At 42.8% G+C, this 19,690-nt stretch overlaps 1 protein-coding gene across 1 annotated transcript in view; it reads right to left on the bottom strand.

Moving 5' to 3' along the window:
- Positions 1-409: 409 nt before the first annotated feature.
- The window catches only part of ENTHD1 (ENTH domain containing 1), a 94,362-nt gene continuing 75,081 nt past the window's right edge, over positions 410-19,690 (bottom strand). Inside the window, exons 5-6 of the mRNA XM_059404584.1 lie at positions 10,526-10,921; positions 410-1,011 (exon numbers count right to left, since the gene is read on the bottom strand). Of these exons, the coding sequence (XP_059260567.1) occupies positions 410-1,011; positions 10,526-10,921 (998 nt within the window). The remainder of the gene's footprint in view (positions 1,012-10,525; positions 10,922-19,690) is intronic.

Below are 19,690 nucleotides of genomic sequence, written 5' to 3'. Positions count from 1 at the left end.
TGGGGAATCTGAAACTTGGCACGAGACCATAGGAAACATCTATCCAGGCTGTGAAGGGCTTTGGACTGCCTGCTTATCCAAATGCTCTAGAACAGCCTTCTGTAGTTTGTCTTCCCACAACCTCCACTAATGTTTAACGTATCTTGAGGTAAAGTCCAAAGCGTGGAAGGATGAAATTCTCTTCAGCTTCAAAGGAACATTAGTTCATATCTAAATCTGATATTATCAAAGGTGATACCTTTTCTCTTTAAAAAAATAAACCAAATGAGTTTATTGCTTTGAAAGAGATTGGTTAATAAGCCTGACAAGGAAAAATCAAACCACCACCTTATAAGAATCTACAGGAGGTCATCCTAGTCTTTGGGAAGTGGAACCACATAAGTTCTACCAAATATGGCTATGGAGCTTATTAGATGTGATCCGACGTCCCCTCAGAAGACTGGGGAAGCTGTGAAGATTTGCTTAGTTGTGGACTATTCCCACTCATGCTCACCAGATGGCTACTGATTACACGAAGTTCCCGTATCACCACGTTCAGGTCTTCGTGTAGTCTGACTACGGCATTTTTCACCTCTCCAAGGAGAGCTTTAATGGAATCGCTTCCCTCAGGCTCTTTTGGCAGGCCTTCAGTTGGCTGAAAACTCGGACAGGACAGAGAGGTAAAGTGGTCTACATTTGCAGTGGGAAACTCTGCCCAATTATGGCCAGGAGCAGGACTTGCCTGCTTCCTGGCAGACTCAGAGTTATACGGAAGACGTTGCAGTAGATTGAGGTTGTCATCTTCCTCTTCATCAGAAGACACTAGGCCCCTAGGAGCTAAGGGGTGACGCGCCCTGGCTCTCTTATCTTTACCCTTAAAGGAGGCAGAAGACTGCTGACGGGACAGAGTCCAGAAGGAAGGTCCAGCCAAAATCGGGTGAAAGAGATGAACAGACTTTTCTGGAGAGGCTGAGTCAGGAGGTGACAGAGATAAAGTAGAAAAGGAGGACGTTCCTTCAGAGGTGGTTGACACTGAAAGGTATAAATGGGAGAGAAAGATTATGCAATGTCCAAACGAGAGTAATAAATAATTTTACAATGTATAATCCTATGGGCAAGGTCTCAACATACACTCCTTAAAATGGTATATGTTAAATATTCATAATAAGCCTAAATAAACCCAAAGCAGGAAGTGGAGAAAATCCAAAGAGGTATCCTATACCACTACCGCCATGGAAATGAAGCTAACAAAGTACCAATATTCGCCTTGACTCTGAACTGTGCTGGACATATTTTTACACTACACTTACCAGAGAGCAGAAAAGTAAAGTATTACACCCTATTCTACTGACTGGTGGCATTTTAAATTGGCATTTAAAGTAGACAGTGTGAGAAAGCTGTAACTTAGATTCCTTCTTCTTTTTTTTTCTACAGAGAATATTATGGCAAAATGAACAACCAACTACAAGAACCCGAAAGCTATGAAACAAATTTCTTTCTCTAACTGCTCAAACACAGTCGAGATTAAACTCCAAACAACCTGAGATGTGAAACATTTGAGTCCATGTATATAATTTTTTTTCATCAAAAAATAATAAATAAAAAGCATTCTAAACCTGTTTTCCACAAAACTAAACATTTGATAACCATTTTAACTCCATTTCAGGCAAAATCATACTCTCTTCTTTTGCATTCATTCTACATCGTTATTTCCCAGCCCGTGTTCTGAGGAACGCTGTGCTCCTTAAGATGTAAAAAGATGTTTGGTGAAAACAGGATTGTAAAGTCAGATAAGACTGGGTAATTGCACACTGTGCCTCCCTTGAGGAGTTTAATAATGAACATTAGCACATTGGAAGTTCTGAGAAATCTACAATAATTTATTCAAGGGGTTTCCAAACTTCCTTTGACACAGAACCGTTTCCTGTCTTGGAATACTTACTTACACTCATGCGTGCATTAGTGTACGAGTTCCAAAACTCGTACAAATCCAGTTCAAATTCCAGTTCCAACATCATTACAGCTAACTAGACTTGTTACTTTAGTAATAATTAAAAAAGCTGAGGTCAAAGAACAGGGAAATTAACACCGACCCCTTAACACACATGACTTATATATTATTTTATTTGCTTTACATATGCATGTCCCTTTAAACCAAATTGAATCTCCTGTAAAAAAAAAAAAAAAAAAATGACTGGGGCAGGCGGCTTCTATTTTCTGCTTCAGAGCTCTCTGAGGCCCATCTCCAGCTTTTAGGAAAAATTCCAATCACAAGACATTGTGGGGGTGAAACGCGTCTTCTCAGCCGATGCGACAGCAGGGCACGGAAAGGAAACCGGGAGCTTCATCGGCACATGGTCGAGGCCAGAGGAGCGCACGGAAGAATCTAGGTCAGCCTCATCCTGACGTCTGTCGTCGTCGTGCTGAAGAGACGGCATGATGGTGATGGGCGCCTCGACGCATTCGGAGTCACACCACCGCTCCGAGTGTGCTCTGTTTGGGCGACAGTTGTCCCCTAACATGGCCCTGCCCCATTCTTCTGGGTTGGTTTCCATACCCGATGTCTCTTTTTTGGTGTCCCCTCATTTGGGGGTAGCCCATTGTCCGGCAGTTCACTGAGAAAGGATAACACAGGTGTGGCAGTCACGTGGGACAACACGATGACAATAACTGGTTCACTTCCACCGGCTTTCTCTGGACGCTGGCGGTTCTCTGAGCGCCTGGAACATGCGGCAGCAGCACTCGGGAATTCGTCAGAAATGAGGTTCTTGGACCCAAGCCCCCTAAACGCAATAAAAAACTAGGGTCGTGCCCAGGAAGCCGCGCTCCAGCCGGCCTCCAGCTCTTTCTGATGCCTGCCCAAGTCGGAGAATCCCGGCTTTCTCCTCTCTGTCCACCTTTCTTTCCCGTTGGAGCTGCAACTGCTGCCTAACCGGCTTATCATTGTTTACAGTTTCGTAGCTTCGATTCACAGGCTCTTGCCCATAAAAAGCCACTTTATCTCTAATTGCCGCACACCAATTTACTTTTGTTTCCAAACACACCACAGCTGTAGCAGACACATGAAGATCTCTTCAGGGCGCCTCCTGCCCATTGCGTTATCCTGCTCGGGCTCCCCCTCACTGCAGAAGGCTATGTGACTCTCCTGTTGACATTCGTCCTGTCCATACAGTGCAGCCACCAAAGCTGCAATGCAACAGAGACGCGGCGAGAACGGGCTGCCATTTAAAAATCTCCCTGTATGATAGATGCATGCCAATTAATGTCGCACTTGCTTAAAGATAGCACCTATAAAATGATTCCAACTGCTCATGTGTTATCTTTAACTTTTTATACTCACAGAAAATATCAGACCCGTTGATTATTATATTGTAACTTTAAATTTCAGAAGCATTTAGAAGAACTGCCTTGCAAAAATATAATGACAAATGTGTTTCTAGAAACATTTCTAAACTCTCTCCAGCTGTAGTCGTAAATGTAAATTTTTCTGTTAGCGGCAGGTCCTTAGTCAACTAAACACTTCCAACTACTCACTGTAGAACAGAGGAAATTTTTATTTTTTGTCCAGTTCCTTCCTCTCAGTTTTCCTGACATATAATGACTGTCAAGTTAACTGTCCACATGAAATAAGACGTTCTGGTTTTGCTCGGTGATGTAAAAAGTACCATTTTACATAAGTGTCCGTAGCAAAATTATTCGTAATAGCCAAAAAGTGGAAACAGCTCAAATATCCATTAACTGATGAATGGGTAAATACAACATGTTTATCTCTGCAGCAGGCTATCACTCAGCCACAAGAAAGAGGGAAGTACTGATTTATGTGACAACATGGATGAACTTTGAAAACACAGTGCAAAGGGAAAGAATCCAGACACAAAAGACACATATTGTATGATTCCATACCATGAGAGGTCCCGAGAAGGCGAAAAGAGAAAGTAGATTACTGGTTCCGGGGGAGCGCTAGGGGGAGGGAGGAATGGGGAGTGACAGCTAATGGATGCAGGACTTCTTTGGGGTGATGAAAATGTTCTGGAATTAGTGGTGATGATTGAAAATTTCTGGTGATATACTAAAACCTACTAAACTGTACCCTTTAATAGAGCACATTTTCTGGTCCATGAATTAGAGCTCAGTTTTTAAAAACACAATATTTGAAAATTTACTTTAATGTCATTATTAAAAATAAACTATATGAAAGAAACAGATTTAGGAATAACATAAAATTTGAGAGAAATGCCAATGAGTCCGCCCCTAATCACTAATACTAAATTGTTATTGGGACGATTGGTTTATTGGATTAATGATGACTTCTCTTACTTATCTGTGAACTGTAAATTTGGTTTGTTGAATATAAAACACCAACTCCGTGTGTCTTTTTGTCTGCAAGAAGGCAGGCAGGAGCTGTGCGGCTGGAGGAGTTGCTGGGGCCGAGTCTGGGGGCAGCGCCGCAGGTGCCGCCCGTACTTTCCTGCAGGTACGATTAGACTCGCTTCTACCCTCCACTCTGCCCGCTGCTTCTGAACCAGCCTGACTGGGAGCTCAGGGTCAGCTGAGCAAGTCTGCAGAGCAGTTTTCTACCATTTTCCCCATTTCTTTTTGGAAAATGTTCATTATTTTGGCTCTAAAGATTTCCACAAGCAAAAAGTTAAAGGGCGTGTGCATGTGTGTGTGTGTGTGTGTGTGTGTGTGTGTGTGATGTGTGGTTTCTTTCCTTAGCAAAGATGGACTGACAAACAGCTCTACCGAGCAACCACTACTGACATCCAGGTACAAAAATGGGATCAATGAGACAGAAACAAAGGCTGGAGCCAGGGAGAACACTCACCGCTAACCCAGCACGAGAATGTATAGATTCGTTTCCTCCCCCCAAATTAGAAAGTCAAGTCCAGCGCAGGCTAACACGCTTCCCTGAACTGTGGCTCGTGAATATAATGATCTGACTTCCATGTACCTACTAGTTCCCTTTTTCTTCCAGTGTGCGTGACAAACGATCTAATGACCTAAAAGAATAGTTGGACCTACAGCTAAATAACTTAAAATTTAAACAGAGGAGGAGAAGGAATGGACTTTTCTAGGAACAGAGTTATTTAGCATCAAAAGGTCAAGGAAGTTGCTGCAGCAAATCATTCAGTGAAAGTATCAGAATGAAAATATTAACGTGTATTGGGTGGCTGCCTTGCACAGTCCCCCAATGGCTGAAATCCGCTACACTGTGAGTGCGGAAATCTTTTAAAATGTACCCAGCTCATTATCTCCAAAGAGTTTATACCACCAGGCCTGGACCCTTCATATACACAAATACTTCTTAGAACAGTAAAAATAGAAAAAACAGAAAAAACAGAAAACAGACGCTGTCTTTCTAGTCTCGGTCACTCTGCACCCACAGACACTAGCCATCAACCCTACCTCATCATTTCTTAAATTCCTCAACCACGAGCGCCTTCAGCGCTTTCTGGAATAGGCCATCACTTAGAACGGCCCTGCTCTGAAATCTTGCTTTCCAAGAGGACATTTTCTTGATTATTTCCAGCCCTCTTCTTCCTTTTAATGCATCTACACTTTGGCCTCATTGAGCCAGAAGATCCAAGGATCCGTGTACTTTCTCTCACTCCATCAACACCCACCTGCCTCTCCGTTCTTGTCTTTCCATCACCTCCATTACCCCCATTCCTTCCCCCATTACCCCCACCACGTTTTTTCCGCTTTATCTGCTGCTAATTCCTAATCTAGGAGTCAGCAGACCTTTCCTATAAAGGACCAGATGGTAAATATTTTGGGCTTTATGAGACCTACAGCCTCTACTCCAACTAGTCAGCTCTGTTGTTGTAGCACAAAAGCAAACAGAGATTACATGTAAACCAATTGCTGTGGTTGTTCCAATAAAATCTCACTTACAAAAACACGGAGGGGCCTCATTTGGCCCCAAAGCTATGGTTTGCAAGCTCCGGTCCTAATCTTATTTCAATTCAAATATCTACCTTTTTTATTCCTACCCCGAGGCTGCTCAGCACTATTGGAGAAAAGGATCCGGCAAATTAGGATTCCTACAAATAACGGCGCCTGAATCAGGGTCTTATTGGCTCCTTCTTCCCTTCTCTGAAGTGGCTATTCTAAATCTTACCCGTCTTTTTACCGCGGTTCTACGACTCCAAACCCCTCTGTCTGGGCAGGTGACATCAGACAATAAGATACGAAGGTCATGACACATAATGTGTGGGGCAAAAAGCTCCACACATCTCAGTTATGAAAAACCACGAGCCCCTTCCCTCACATCTGATACATCCTTGCCCCTCCTTCAGTACAGGCCCTCGGGATGAGGTGAGTGTGTTCTATTCTGGGTTCTAGGGATGAGGTGAGTGTGTTCTATTCTGGGTTCTAGGGATGAGGTGAGTGTGTTCTATTCTGGGTTCTAGCCCGCCTGCTTGCCCCCGGCCGTGCCCCATCTCAGGCTAGTGCCCCCCCTTGTCTCCTGTCTCCCACTCTGTGGTTTCCTTCCCAGCGACAGCCCCTGCAACAGCCCCTGCGGGGCTCCCTGTCCCAGTTTCGCCCCCTCCATGACAATCCTCCACATTCTCTGAGGCTAGTTTTTCTAGAACGCATATGAAAAGCCACTCACCAGGCTTAATACCTTTAAGTGACTTGCATTCTCTTCGAAATAAAGTCCTTAACCTGGCCCCCACACCTCCTCTGTCCTGGCATATTTCTCCGGTGTTTGATTCTGTTATTTCTTCATGCACACTTTCCATTCCTGTCTTACTAGGCTGCTTTTAATTCACTTATTAAATACTGGGTACCTATTACGTACACGACACCGAGTTTGGTGCTGGGGATACAATAGTAAACAGGCAGACAGGGTCCCGTCCCTCAGGAAGGGCTACTCCACTCGGGTGGGGGGCGGGGGAGACAACAAACAATTCAATACATACATAATTAGACTACACTATAATTAGACTATACTATAATTATGTAGGTATTGAATTAGAATGTAATGAATTCGAATGAGCACACGCGCTAGGAGGATAATTACAGGTACTAAGACAACATATAGACAACATATAGAGGGAGAGGATTTGAAGTAATCGAGGGGGTCAGGACATCTTACACAAGTGCTCTTTGAGCGGAGGGTGAGCAGGAGCGAACTGGGGAAGGGGTAGATCAGAAGTGTTCCGGTCCGAGGGAACAGCAGCACAAAGGTGGCCAAGCCATTTGGTTTACTTGGCAAACAGAACACCAGGCTGCTGGGGGAGCAGCAGGTTATTTGATTTCTAGGAACGCAGGGAGAAGTCTGGGGTTCCAGTGGGGCGCAGAAGTCCTCATGTTGTCTGGCTGCTCTGTGGAGAAGGACTCGGACCTCCCTAAAATCTCTTTGGTCAATCACAACATTACTCCTCGGCCTGGAATGCCCTTTCTGGAAGGATCAGAGTTTCCTCATTCCCAAGAATAAGCAAGGATCTCCTGGGGACTTTTGGGAGATAACCAGGATGGATCTGGAGGGTTAGGAGGGGGCTGAGGGCCTCGAGCTTGACAAGTGGAACTAAAAATACAGACGCTGGAGTAACAGCAAACTCTTTTGCTGGCACTCGACGCAGGCAGGTCACACGAGCAGTGGCTGGGCTGAGGCCGTGAGCCCCGGCAGTGGGACTCCAGGGCCCGAGCCGCTAACAGCTCCCCGATTCAGCCTCTCTTTACGCTGGGTCGGAACATATTCTCCGTCTCCATTTTAAAATCCAAACTACAATATGAAATTTTTCCCTTAAATAGTCATATGCATTTTCAAAATTAGAATAAAATTGAAGTTTATATTTACCCACATATTTATCATTTCCACTGCTCATCCTTGCCTCCCCCCTCCCCACGCACTGGGGTCTTCTCCTCCCTGTGTAGTTTAACAGTCAGTCAAGGATCCAGGCAGAGTTCACAGACAGAATGTGGGGTGGGGTTCACCCCTTCCGAGTTTTCTTCCCTGTTGGGATTTCCCGCAGAATTGCCCAGCTCCCCGGCCAGCATTGAGGTTCTCTTTTAATATTTCGTAGGACTGAAGTGTGCCCTCAGGGTCTTAATGTTGGCTAATGTATGTTTCCACTTTGGAGCGTGCATATCATTCTTCCCTTACAGATGTTAGTATTCTGATGAAATCCTCCATGTTTCCCTCTGTGCTCTTGGTCTTATTCACCCCAGTTATCCTAAAGTGCCTATCTTACAATGTCAGTACTAGCTTATCTGTGGGTCTGCTTCTGCTGTCTGTTTTTCTTCTGGATTCTGAGTGCCAAAAATCTTGTGCGAAAAATGACAGGAGCTCTTAGGAAAGGATTTCGCTGTCATCTAGAAGAGAGATGGGATACAAAGGAATGACTTTGCTCCAGCTGGAGCTGGGTTTCAGCATTTGTGAGGGCTGGTCTAGTTCTGGTTTGCGCTTCCCCCTGGAAGGTAGTTCTGGTGCTCATGGGGGAGCCTGTCAGAGGTCCCAGCTGAGAGCATGGAGTCCTTACTGGAGCTGCTATGGCATGACTGATCCTGCGCTCCAGCCCGTCTCCTAGCCCCAGGAGAAAGCCAGAATCTCTTTTTAGCATGTTGGGCCCTAGAAGCTGCTTCCTGTTTAGTATCCTGGCACCACATCCAGAATGTGTGCAGCTTTAGCAGGAGGCAGATGTTTCTCAGGAGGAAGTTACGCAAAGACTTTTGGGCTTTCTCCTCTGGACTTCCTCTCCTCTGGAATAGTGACCCTGGAGTCCCTGCTACCAGGGAGGCCCTGAACTCCAAACCTGTCTCCCAAGGTCAGTGAGACCGTGGAGAGTCCAGGCCTCTGACTTTCCCTCAGTTTCTATGATCCTACTCTGCCAACAAGAAAATGATCCACAGTGGGAAAACTGAGGTGAATGTGGGACCAACTAAAAGTAAACTAGTTTCCTACTTCGTTCTCACCACTCTTGATGCCAAATGTGTGGGTTTTACACACAAGGATTTCTCTCATTCTCTGTATGTGACAAAGACATGTATAGGACACCTGGGTGTCCTACGATTTCACTCCACTCTGACATTACCCAGAGTTAGTGCAGACCCAGAGATTAAGGGCTCGATTCCTTAATCTCAAGACTCAAGTCTCAAGACTGCCCTGTGCTTTAGATGCCAATCAAAAGTCCACGTTTCCCATCTTTCTGACCTGCTGTCTGTAAGTTGACGGATCCCATGATCCCCTCCTTGGGTCTGATACTTCACTACAATGGCTCGTGGAACTTAGGAAAGTGCTTTACTTATTATTAGTGGTTTATTATAAAGAACACAACTCAGAACAGCCCATGGGAAGGATGAGCAGGGCAAGGTATCGGGAAGGGGCCCAGAGCTTCCTGTCTTCTCTGGGTGCACCACCCTCCCAGAAACTTCATGTGTTTGTCAACCAGGAAGCTGTCTAAACCCCACAGTCTGAGGCTTTTTATGGAGGTTCCATTATAGAGATATGACTGATCAAATCATTGGCCCTGGGTGAATAACACAACATCCCTAGTGGTCAGGGGCTGGGGAGAAAAGTTCCAACCCTCTCACCACCTGACTGGTTACCCTGGCAACCAGCACCCAACCTCCAAGTGTCACCTCAGCATAAACTCAGAAAGGGAAGGAAGGGGCTTACTACAAATAACAAAAATATAATTCTTCTCACCCCTATCACTCAGGAAATTCCAAGGGTTTTTGGAGCTCTGTGCCAGAAACCAGGGATGAAGACCAAATTCACATTACTCATTATATCAGAACATCACAGTCCTTTTCTGGAGGGTCCTAACCCATTCTGTGTTTTCTACCTTGGTTGTTACAGGGCTTCAGACCAGCTTTTAGTTTTCCAGCTTTAACCAGCATTGTCCACGGGAAGGTTAGAACAATACTATGTACTTCATTATAAACAGAAGCAAGTCTTCCTTGCTAACTGGCTTTAGAGAAACTCTCAGCTAATTTTCATAACTAAGTGTACTTGGTACACAGGCAATGGCCAAAAACTATTTTCAATGAACTTTTGGGGGTATTTGTGGAAGAGATGAAGTCAAAGTAACAACTTCCCAGTGGACAGCCATGCACCAAAACCATCACAGTCACTGTGACCAGTACGGCGTGGTAGGGAAGAGATTCTCCACCACTGTTTTGCAATCAGTACAGCCCTTTAAAAAAGGCCACACGGTACACATGCACACACATATATTGTGTGTATACACAGCAATAGACATAATAACTAATTCTTTTTTATACAGTCTTTTAATAAATAACCTAAATGTCTAACAGGAAGCTATTATTTAATGTTAGTTCTTTCTAATTTGTTCGGCATTAGAATCGCTCAGAACCTGTACTTCAGCCAAGCACTTGGAGCCCCGAGTTGATGAAGTGCCTCTTGGATCTTTAATAAAAGGGATGTTTTCCCAACGAAGAAGTCCCTCACTCTGGCACGTACATTTTAATACCACTGGATGGGGAGAACCAAAAACAGGGCCAGAAAGCACAGAGAAGTAACAGATGAATGCTTCAAAAGAAGGATGTGTGTGTGTGTATGTGTGTACAGACTCACCCCATGTGGTCACAGACTTGAGGTTTTCCTCGTCCAACTGAATAACGCTGGATTGGGTTGGCTTCTGAAAGTCCTTACTGCTTAGAATCTCCTTCACTGGGTTAAAGGTTTTAAATGAGGGAGAGACGTAAAGTGTCTCTACAGAGGCCTGGTTGTAGAAAGTGGACTCTGACTTTGACACCCTTAAATTAGGGCTGATAAACTCCTCTTTATCCGGTGACTGAAATGATGGTAAGGTTGTCAACGTTTCAAAACTTTTTGCAACTGACTTCTTTTCTAGAGGCATTTGCAAAGGGTGTTCAGTTACAGTATTTGTAATGGTACTGTCCGATTTCTTGTCCAAACTCACATTTGTCTGCCAAGATGGGCTCTTTGCCGAGGGAGCAGGCACAGCATCTGTAAAATAACAAGTAAAAACTATGGTCAAAAAATACAGCGGAAAATATTCTATTCAAAGTCCATTGCAATTTTACTTTTTTATATTTTTTAAATTTTTATTTTTTTGAAGTAAACTACACCACACGTGGGGCTCAAACTCATGATCCTGGCTCAGGCTCCACTGACTGAGCCAGCCAGACGCTCCCAAATCTCTTGCAATTTTAATAAATCAGATTTTTTAATGCCATAACAGGATTCTCTATTTAGTTGTTTCTACTTTCTTACTATGTTTCTCTCGTGCCTATGAAAAGTATACCCCGGCGATTACTGATGTCTTAGTCATTTGGTGGCCGTTTCTCTCTCTCTCCTCACTAAAACACAAGACAAGGAAAGCTTCAAATAACTTGTCTTTAAATATTTCTCTCTTCACCCACTTATCTGTCTCTGAAACCACTATATTTTTAGTACCTTCAAACATTTGCCTTTTACAAGATAAACTAGAGAAAATATGCCACATCATACGGGTCTATCCCTATAGAACCTCCAGCTACCAAAAAAAAAGAGAGTCTTTTCCTCTGTACCAGAAAAAAAATGTCTTCTTGGGGCACTTGGGTGGCTCAGTCAGTTAAGCGTTTGACCTCAGCTCAGGTCATGATCCCAGGATCCTGGGATGTAGCTCTGCATCGGACTCCTTAATCAGTGGGGAGGCTCCCTCTCTCTCTGCCCGCTGCTCCCCCTGCTTATTCTCTCTCTCTCACTGTCAAATAAATAAATAAAATATTATTTTTAAAAAGTCTTCTTGTCCCAGTGTCTATGCAGAGCCCATGAAAGAAAACCCAACTTTAGGTAGCAGCCTAATTTTAATAAACCCTTTGTCTACGCGGGAGAGCAATCTTTTAGAGCCGCTGTGATGATTACCAAAATGTAAGTTCCATTTGGTCAGAATCCTTGTCCATTTCATTCATTCCTATCACCACAGTGTACCTAGACTATGACAAAGGACCTGGAATGTAACGGAGAAGTAATATCTATTATAAATAGAAAGAATTGAAAGGAACAGATATTTAAGGTGGGTCTGATACAGAAAGATCTATTGAATCTATAAATTATGAGCCTGGTCCAAATTTCTAGATGCCAATTTTTAGCAACACTCAGTGCTAGGGCTTTGCTCTCCAGAAGTTTTACCTGAAGCTGGATATGGAAGAAAAGAGAATTATTTTAAGACATAGGGTTGATGAAATGAGAGGCATAACGAGACGAGAGTGGGCAAAAGGAAGATGAAATCATCTGAAGCTCCCAGAAGAGAAGGTACAGGAACTGTGTAACCCATTGTCAATGGCTGACATCATCACCTCCCTCACAACGCATGTTTATCTGCTGTCACCATCACGGTCAGGCTTTGAGTTTTTAAAGAAAAACAAATTTCCTTTCACTCTAAAAACCTTCCTTCCCCACTTCATCCACCGTTGGAGGTCAGCCTGGGCAAAAGGGCTGCTGGGATGCCCCAGCACTGGACCTCACCGCCGCTGTCAGGCATTCTGTTTTTTCCAACCCTCTCAGCTGCAAGCTTTCTCATCTTTGCAGATTCAATTCGAGTTTCACGTTCTCCTGCCCTAATCCTTTCCTTGCCCTATCCTGTTCTGGTCTTTCTTAACCAAGCCCTGGTCGGAGCCCTGTGACTCATCAATACATTTCATCTTGTCTCTCCCTGGTCTGGCCCCCACCCGAGAACAGGGCCCTGAAGAGACATTGGCAGGGGTCCTGTTTGTGCTCCTTAAAAGCACAGCCCCTAGGATGTGTTCAGTGAATGCCTGTTGAGGAAAAGAACAAATCAAAGCACAAGGATAAAAGAAAAAATAATAATAATCTTCCTTTTGCCCACTCTTATCTCATAAGGGGCTCCTACCTGGGTCATGATCTCAGAGTCCTGGGATGGAGCCCCACGTCATCAGGCTCTCCCTCTGCCCCTCCCCCCGGATCATTCTCCCTCTCTCTCTTTCTCTCAAATAAATACATTTTAAAAATCTTTTAAAAAATACTAATATATGGGTGCCTGGGTGGCTCAGTGGGTTAAGCCTCTGCCTTCGGCTCAGGTCATGATCTCAGGGTCCTGGGATTGAGCCCCACATTGGGCTCTCTGCTCAGCAGGGAGCCTACTTCCCCCTCTCTCTCTACCTGCCTTTCTGCCTACTTGTAATCTCTGTCTGTCAAATAAATAAATAAAATAAAATCTTTTAAAAAATACTAATATATTCCTGGTAGAAAGCTAGATTTATATTATTCTCAAGTACATGTGTACATCACCATATTTCCATAAAAGCATTCCTTGAAAGTTAATTATAGTCAAAAATTTCTCCATTGATTTCCATTTTACATTCGAGAAAAATGGGGAAAAAGCATTTTCTATTGTAACAGAATCATCTTAAAATTTAACAATATGTAAAGTAAAATTACTTAGAATGACAATGACTTTCTGATGGAAATATTCGTAATAACACTCAATCTAAATCTCAAAGCTAGGATATATAAGCTCATCTGTACAGCCATTGTTTTACTTTATTATTATTTTTTTAAGTAATCTCTATACCAGTGTGGGGCTCGAATTCATGACCCCGAGGTCAAGAGTAGCATGCTCTATCCACTGAGCCAACCAGGTGCCGCTGGCCATCATGTTAATGTTTAGTACAGAAACTTAAAATTACAAAAGAAAGAGTAATCTTAAAATTCAATGAGACAGGGTACCTGGGTGGCTCAGTAGGTTAAGTGTCTGACTTTTGAGTTTGGCTCAGGTCATGATCTCAGGGTTGTGAGGTCTAGCCTTGCCTGCATCAGGTTGGGTATAGAGTCTGCTTGGGATTCTCTCCCTCCGTCTGACTCCCAGCCCCTACCCTAGCCACTCATGCTTGGTTCTCTCTCTCTCTCTCTCTCTCAAAAAAAAAAAAAAAAAAAAAAAAAAAATCAATGAGACAAACCAGACTGAAGTCTATCCACCCCCTTTCCTAATTGTCCAGGAAGAACACAGTCTTCTGATTGTTTAGACTTTCTGTTTGTTTGCTTGTTTGTTTTAAAGATTTGATTTGTTTATTTGTCATAGAGGGAGAAAGCACAAGCAGGGAGAGTAGCAGGCAGAGGGAGAAACAGGCTCCCTGCTGAGCAAGAAGCCTAATGCGGAACTCAATCCTGGGACTCTGGAATCATGACCTGAACTGAAGGCAGATGCTTAACCAACTGAGCCACCCAGGCGCCCCCCTAGACTTTGTTTTTTAAACTGGCAATCTTTTTTTTTTTTTTTTTAAGGTTTTATTTATTAGAGACAGAAAAAACAAGCTGGGGGCAGAGAGAGGGGGGAGAAGCAGACTCTTTGGTGAGCACGGAACCTGATGTGGGGCTTGGTCCCAAGACCCCGGGATCAGGGCCTGAGCTGAAGGCAGATGCTGCACCTAGTAAGCCACCAGGTGCCCCTAAACTGTAATCTTTTTAATGAACAAAACACTATGATCTAAAAGAAGAAAGCATGAAAACAATTCAAAAATCATGATTTTAAATGCAGAGTGGGTGACAGAGGAAATGTTTCCTTAACTGGAAGGTGGAAGAGGCCTAAGAGTCCAGAGAAAGCGGCACAGGGTCTCCGACGCTTCCTTGCTCCACCCCTTCCGGGGCGACAAGCGCAGCCAATCCTCCGCAGTCCCGCCACTGCTTTAGTTGTAGTTAATATTCACAAATCCTTCAAAAACTCCCTCTTATATACATATTATCTAGAAACCTCTGCTGCCTTTCAACTAATAATAACTTCATTTTATTGTTTCTTTTTTTAAACTGAGCTACAGTTGACATATAACTGCACTAGTTTCAAGTGCACCACATAGTGATGTGATGCGTGTGTTGTAAAATGATCACCACACTCAATCTCCTTAACATCCACTACAGTTACAGCTTTTTCTTGTGATGAAATCTTAAGACTCTCTTAGCAACTTTCATATATACAACACAGCACTGTTAACCTCAGTCACCATGCTGTATATTACATCCCCACAACTTAACTTATGACTGGAAGTTTGTACCTTTTGATCACCTTCAGCCATTTCTTCTTTTCCCATTATTGTTATTCTATTGCTTGTTTTCTGTCGCTGCTCAACAGGAAACTAGCCTCCGGCCAGGCGCTCCCTTCCTCACTCACACACCCCTCGTTCATTCAGTTCCCTTAGCCTCATTCTCCACGGCTCTTTATCTGTACTACCATCGCCCGCCTCACCCGGTATGCCACCATGGAATGCCCTCCCCTTCCTTTATCTATTTTTAACCCTACCACCTTTCAAAGTCCATCTCAACTACTTCTGGAAACTACTTCGAATCACTCTACCAAATCCTTCCCTTCTCTGCATAGTAAATATTCATTTCTGTAAATTTTTTTTAATAAATTCATTTTTTCCACTAATTATATGCTCTATAGAGTCTATACAGCTCTGTTCGCTTTGGACTATATTAGACTCTGGAGCCATACCTAAGTGCAAGTCATTGTTTCTACTGTCATTGAACGTAAGATCATGGGTGGATTTTATATAGGTAGATAGGTAAAATATATATACATTCTTGCATATACATACGTATATACACACAAAAGTATATGTATGACAGGGGTGCCTGGGTGGCTCAGTGGGTTAAGCCTCTGCTTTCGGCTCAGGTCATGAACGTAGGGTCCTGGGATCGAGCCCCACATTGGGCTCTCTGCACAGCGGGGAGCCTGTTTCCCCCCTCTCTCTCTGCCTGCCTCTCTGCCTACTTGTGATCTCTCTCTGCCAAATAAGTAAATAAAATCTTTTTAAAAAAGTATATGTCTGACAAACAATAGAAATAACTAATAATACAAGTTACCAGTTCAATTTCATAATGTGTAAGAGATTGTAGTTTCTCAATAAGTGAGTGAACAAAAAAGAATATGTTTGTATAATACGTTAATTGAACATGTTTCAGATTGGGTTCCCCCAGAAGCAGTCTTTGAGAAACAGACTTGGACCCAGGTAGCTGATCTGGGCACTGATCCCAAGAGCATGCATCAAGGAGTGGGAAAGGTCAAACAAAATAGGGATAAAGTCAACAGAGCTTATTAATGGCCCGATGACCATTGTGGGCAAAAGAGGTTTGATCCTGCTGCAAAGCTGTCCTTTCAGGAATGGGAAGGAGTCTCTCGCTTTCACTGGTTGAGTGTTACCCCCATGAATAATAAATCGGTGGCCCTTCCAGGCTGTCCTGTGCTTATGCTGAACAAGTCTCTGGGCTCTAGAGGAAACTCTGGTTGAGAACTTGGGAAACATAAGCACTCTTGGGGCATATGGGAACTGGTCACCGGGACTGCAATAGTCCTCAGAGGCAGGCCCAGAGAATACGGGGTGGGGCATTCACAGCACTACTATAAGATATAATCCCTTATTACCTTTCCTTCCCCAAAACCCACTGAAGTGACAGAAGTGGAATAAAGAGGTATAAACCTAGAAGGGCAAATAGAACAGGAGAGAAGAGAGGACAAGAGAAGATGGGAGATATCAACAAATTGTTAGAAAAGGGACAGCTGATAGAGTAAGGAACCAAACTCCCAGACGCTGTAGAGGGGAAGGCAATGGGAAAAACAGTCAATTCCTACCACCGAACTCCAGAAAGTTTCAGGAAGAGGAGGGTGAGCACTTTGTGCCTTATTATTTCGGGGAGAGGATCTCTTCATTCGGACAAACAGTGAGAGATGTTCTTGTCTGGATGTTCCAATATACATAGAAGAATGTGGATGGATGCTGAGTAGCCAGTGGATAGGCTGGGGCAGTTTTAAAGCTATTGTCTCTTAGCTCTGCGACACTGGGGACAGGACACCACAGACCACACCTCTGCTTTGCTGTCCCATTTTGTAGCACAATTCTTCCTAAACCTGTCTTTACCATGCTTAATTTCTTTCAGTTCTTCAAATTTATCATGTTTCTCTTCCTACCAAGCTTTCACCCACGCTTTTTTGTGCCTAAAATGCTCTTCCCCCTCTTTATATGTGATTTCCAATTTCCAAGGTGATGTCCATTAGGTAGACATACATTTACATATCTCTGGTTTTGTTCATCCTGCTCCCTTAGCCTAGAATATCCTTTATCCCTACCCTTCTCTATCATTTGTCTAAACTCAATGGAAATACTACCCTTTTGTGAAACCTTTATCCTCCAAGCTAAAACGAATCCCTCTTTTCTTTGTTTTTGCATAATACAATGTGGATATTCATATTTTTCACTTATTTCAATTATTAGTCTCAATTTGACAGCTATTTATTAAGTACAAGGATGTGACCGGCACTGTCCTAAGCTCTGTAGTAGCAGTAAACAAATTTGTTGCTTTATGATTCATTATAATTTCTTGTTTACAGATACATCACCTCCAGTATACTGCAAACTCCTTCAGGGCACACATCTTCTCCAACTTGCTCAACCCATAAGGTACTAGCAGAGTATGTGACAGTCATTTGATAAATGCCAGTTCAATGATCCATTTAATGGATGGTCTGGTATTAAAATAAACTCAACTGTTGAGAAATAAGTCCTGGGGACATCCTAATTCAGCCCCTTTGTGATACATACGGGAACCTGAGACTTCCAGGATCAGGAAGGGTAGAGCCTCCAATTCCTGAATTCTAAATCAATGCTCTTTTTACTAGGGGCAAAGAAGAAGAAATAAATTGTGTGGTAGAATCTGCTGTACCAAGTACTTCTTCACTGACAATTCTTCTAATGGTCCCTAGCAGGGAAGTGACTGGTGTTAACCCTGAGGGGTCACTCCTTTTGTCCCTGGTGCCACTTTCAGAGATGCAGGGCCATGTGGAGGAGGACTGAGTGAAGTACACAATTGGCCCAGGTATCACTGCCTATTTATCTCCTCCCAAGAAGGGCTTTGGGGTAGATGTTTTCTTGGGTCCGTATAAGGAATGCACAACATTTATGGAAAATTTTCTGAAGCCCATAGGAACTCCTGGGGATTTTCTGGAGAACAGCAATAAATATTATTTCTATATGGTTGAACGCAAAACACAGAAATGTATAGTCTGTAAACACTAAAGCAATTGTTTCACAAGGGCCTCCCAACTTTCTCTGGGAGAGAATTTCTCTGAATTCCACTAAAAAGCAGATAGGACTACAGAGTGAATTAATTTGGTTGGCTGGCTTTATCTGGTTTCTCATTTTCTTTCAATTTAAACCTGAATGTCAAAGAGCTTTGTTCTCAAGTATCTATCTGGCAGACTCCTGGCTGAGAAGCTCAGTATTAAATTATGAGACTGTACCCAGTTTTCTTTATTGTACAATACTTTGCACTTGCCAATATCCTTGATTAATGCAAAATAGGACCTTGAAACATCAGTCATTATAAAGCTGGTTTGATTACTCTTGATAGTTATCTTTAGGAAGAAGCTTATTCCCTGTATAAGACATCAGGCTGCAAATTTAAATACAGACTATCACTAAAATGCCTAAAGTAAGGAGGTTAAAAAAAAAAACCACACACAAAAAAAAGAACCCCCCACCAAAACCCAACAACACCTCTTCATGCTTCCAGCCAAAGGGCAAAAGAGAAGAGCTGTGCTGTTGAAGGTACTGAAAATGTTTTTGCTCGTTTGGAGATGATGATGATGAAATCATTTTTGAAAGGGAACATCGGATTTAATTCTGAGTTAAGAGACTTTGCCTACAGATAGGAACATTCTATACTGGTAACTCTCTTTCATTTTTCAATAATTCTACTGCCTTATTTCAGGTACTATAATCATCACATATTATTTTATATTCTATGATATTGTGAATCTAATAATGGGTGTTAATTCCAGCAGAGCTATTGCTGTGATCAATGCTCCTGTTGGTCTGATACATTGGATCCAATTACAGCTACAAAGCAGAGAACTGGCAAGCCTGACAAAAGATGGATGCCAAAATATGTCCTTCTGTAGTTTAAAAATGTGTAACCAAAGGAGCTTCTACTTTTGCAGTTATGTTAATCAAAGGAAATAGGATCTGATGATAAGAGGTCCATTTTGCCAAGATGCCACAGCTATAAATTATTAATATAGAGGGCTGATTTGAATTACTCATTAATATATTGGTTTAACGTAGACAGACAAACCACTAATTTAAAATGGATACTGAATGTGAAACTTGAGTAACATGTTTGACATGACAATGACAATCTTAATATATTTTTCTTACAGGATATGCATAAAACTCCAAATAATCATATTAAGTTAGATCTCCCTCTGATCTAAGTGTGTGTGTGTGTGTGCATAGTTGTAGGTTTTTGAAAATTTCATTTCATCATATATCATCACATTTAACTGCAGAATATACTGAAACCAAGTTTAAAAAAATATTTTGGAAAATGTGGCTATGAAATATAGCAAGTATAATTACTACTTCAATATAAATTGAAGATAATGGCTTAACTTCTCAAAAGAAAATAGAGATATGGGCACATTTAAAGGTGCTTTAAAAACCTCTTCAAGTAGGACAGCTGAAGACTTTCAGGCCATGAAAATGGATCATAGAGAATGGATTGTAAAATGGGTACCAGATGCTCATTTTTTTTTTTTTAAAGATTTTATTTATTTATTTGACAGAGAGAGATCACAAGTAGGCAGAGAGGCAGGCAGAGAGAGAGAGGAGGAAGCAGGCTCCCTGCTGAGCAGAGAGCCCGATGTGGGACTCGATCCCAGGACCCTGAGATCATGACCCGAGCCGAAGGCAGCGGCTTAACCCACTGAGCCAGCCAGGTGCCCCC

Source organism: Mustela nigripes, chromosome 6, assembly GCF_022355385.1.
Source record: "Mustela nigripes isolate SB6536 chromosome 6, MUSNIG.SB6536, whole genome shotgun sequence".
NCBI classification, from domain to species: domain Eukaryota; kingdom Metazoa; phylum Chordata; class Mammalia; order Carnivora; family Mustelidae; genus Mustela; species Mustela nigripes.
This window is presented reverse-complemented; position numbering and strand designations above follow the sequence as displayed.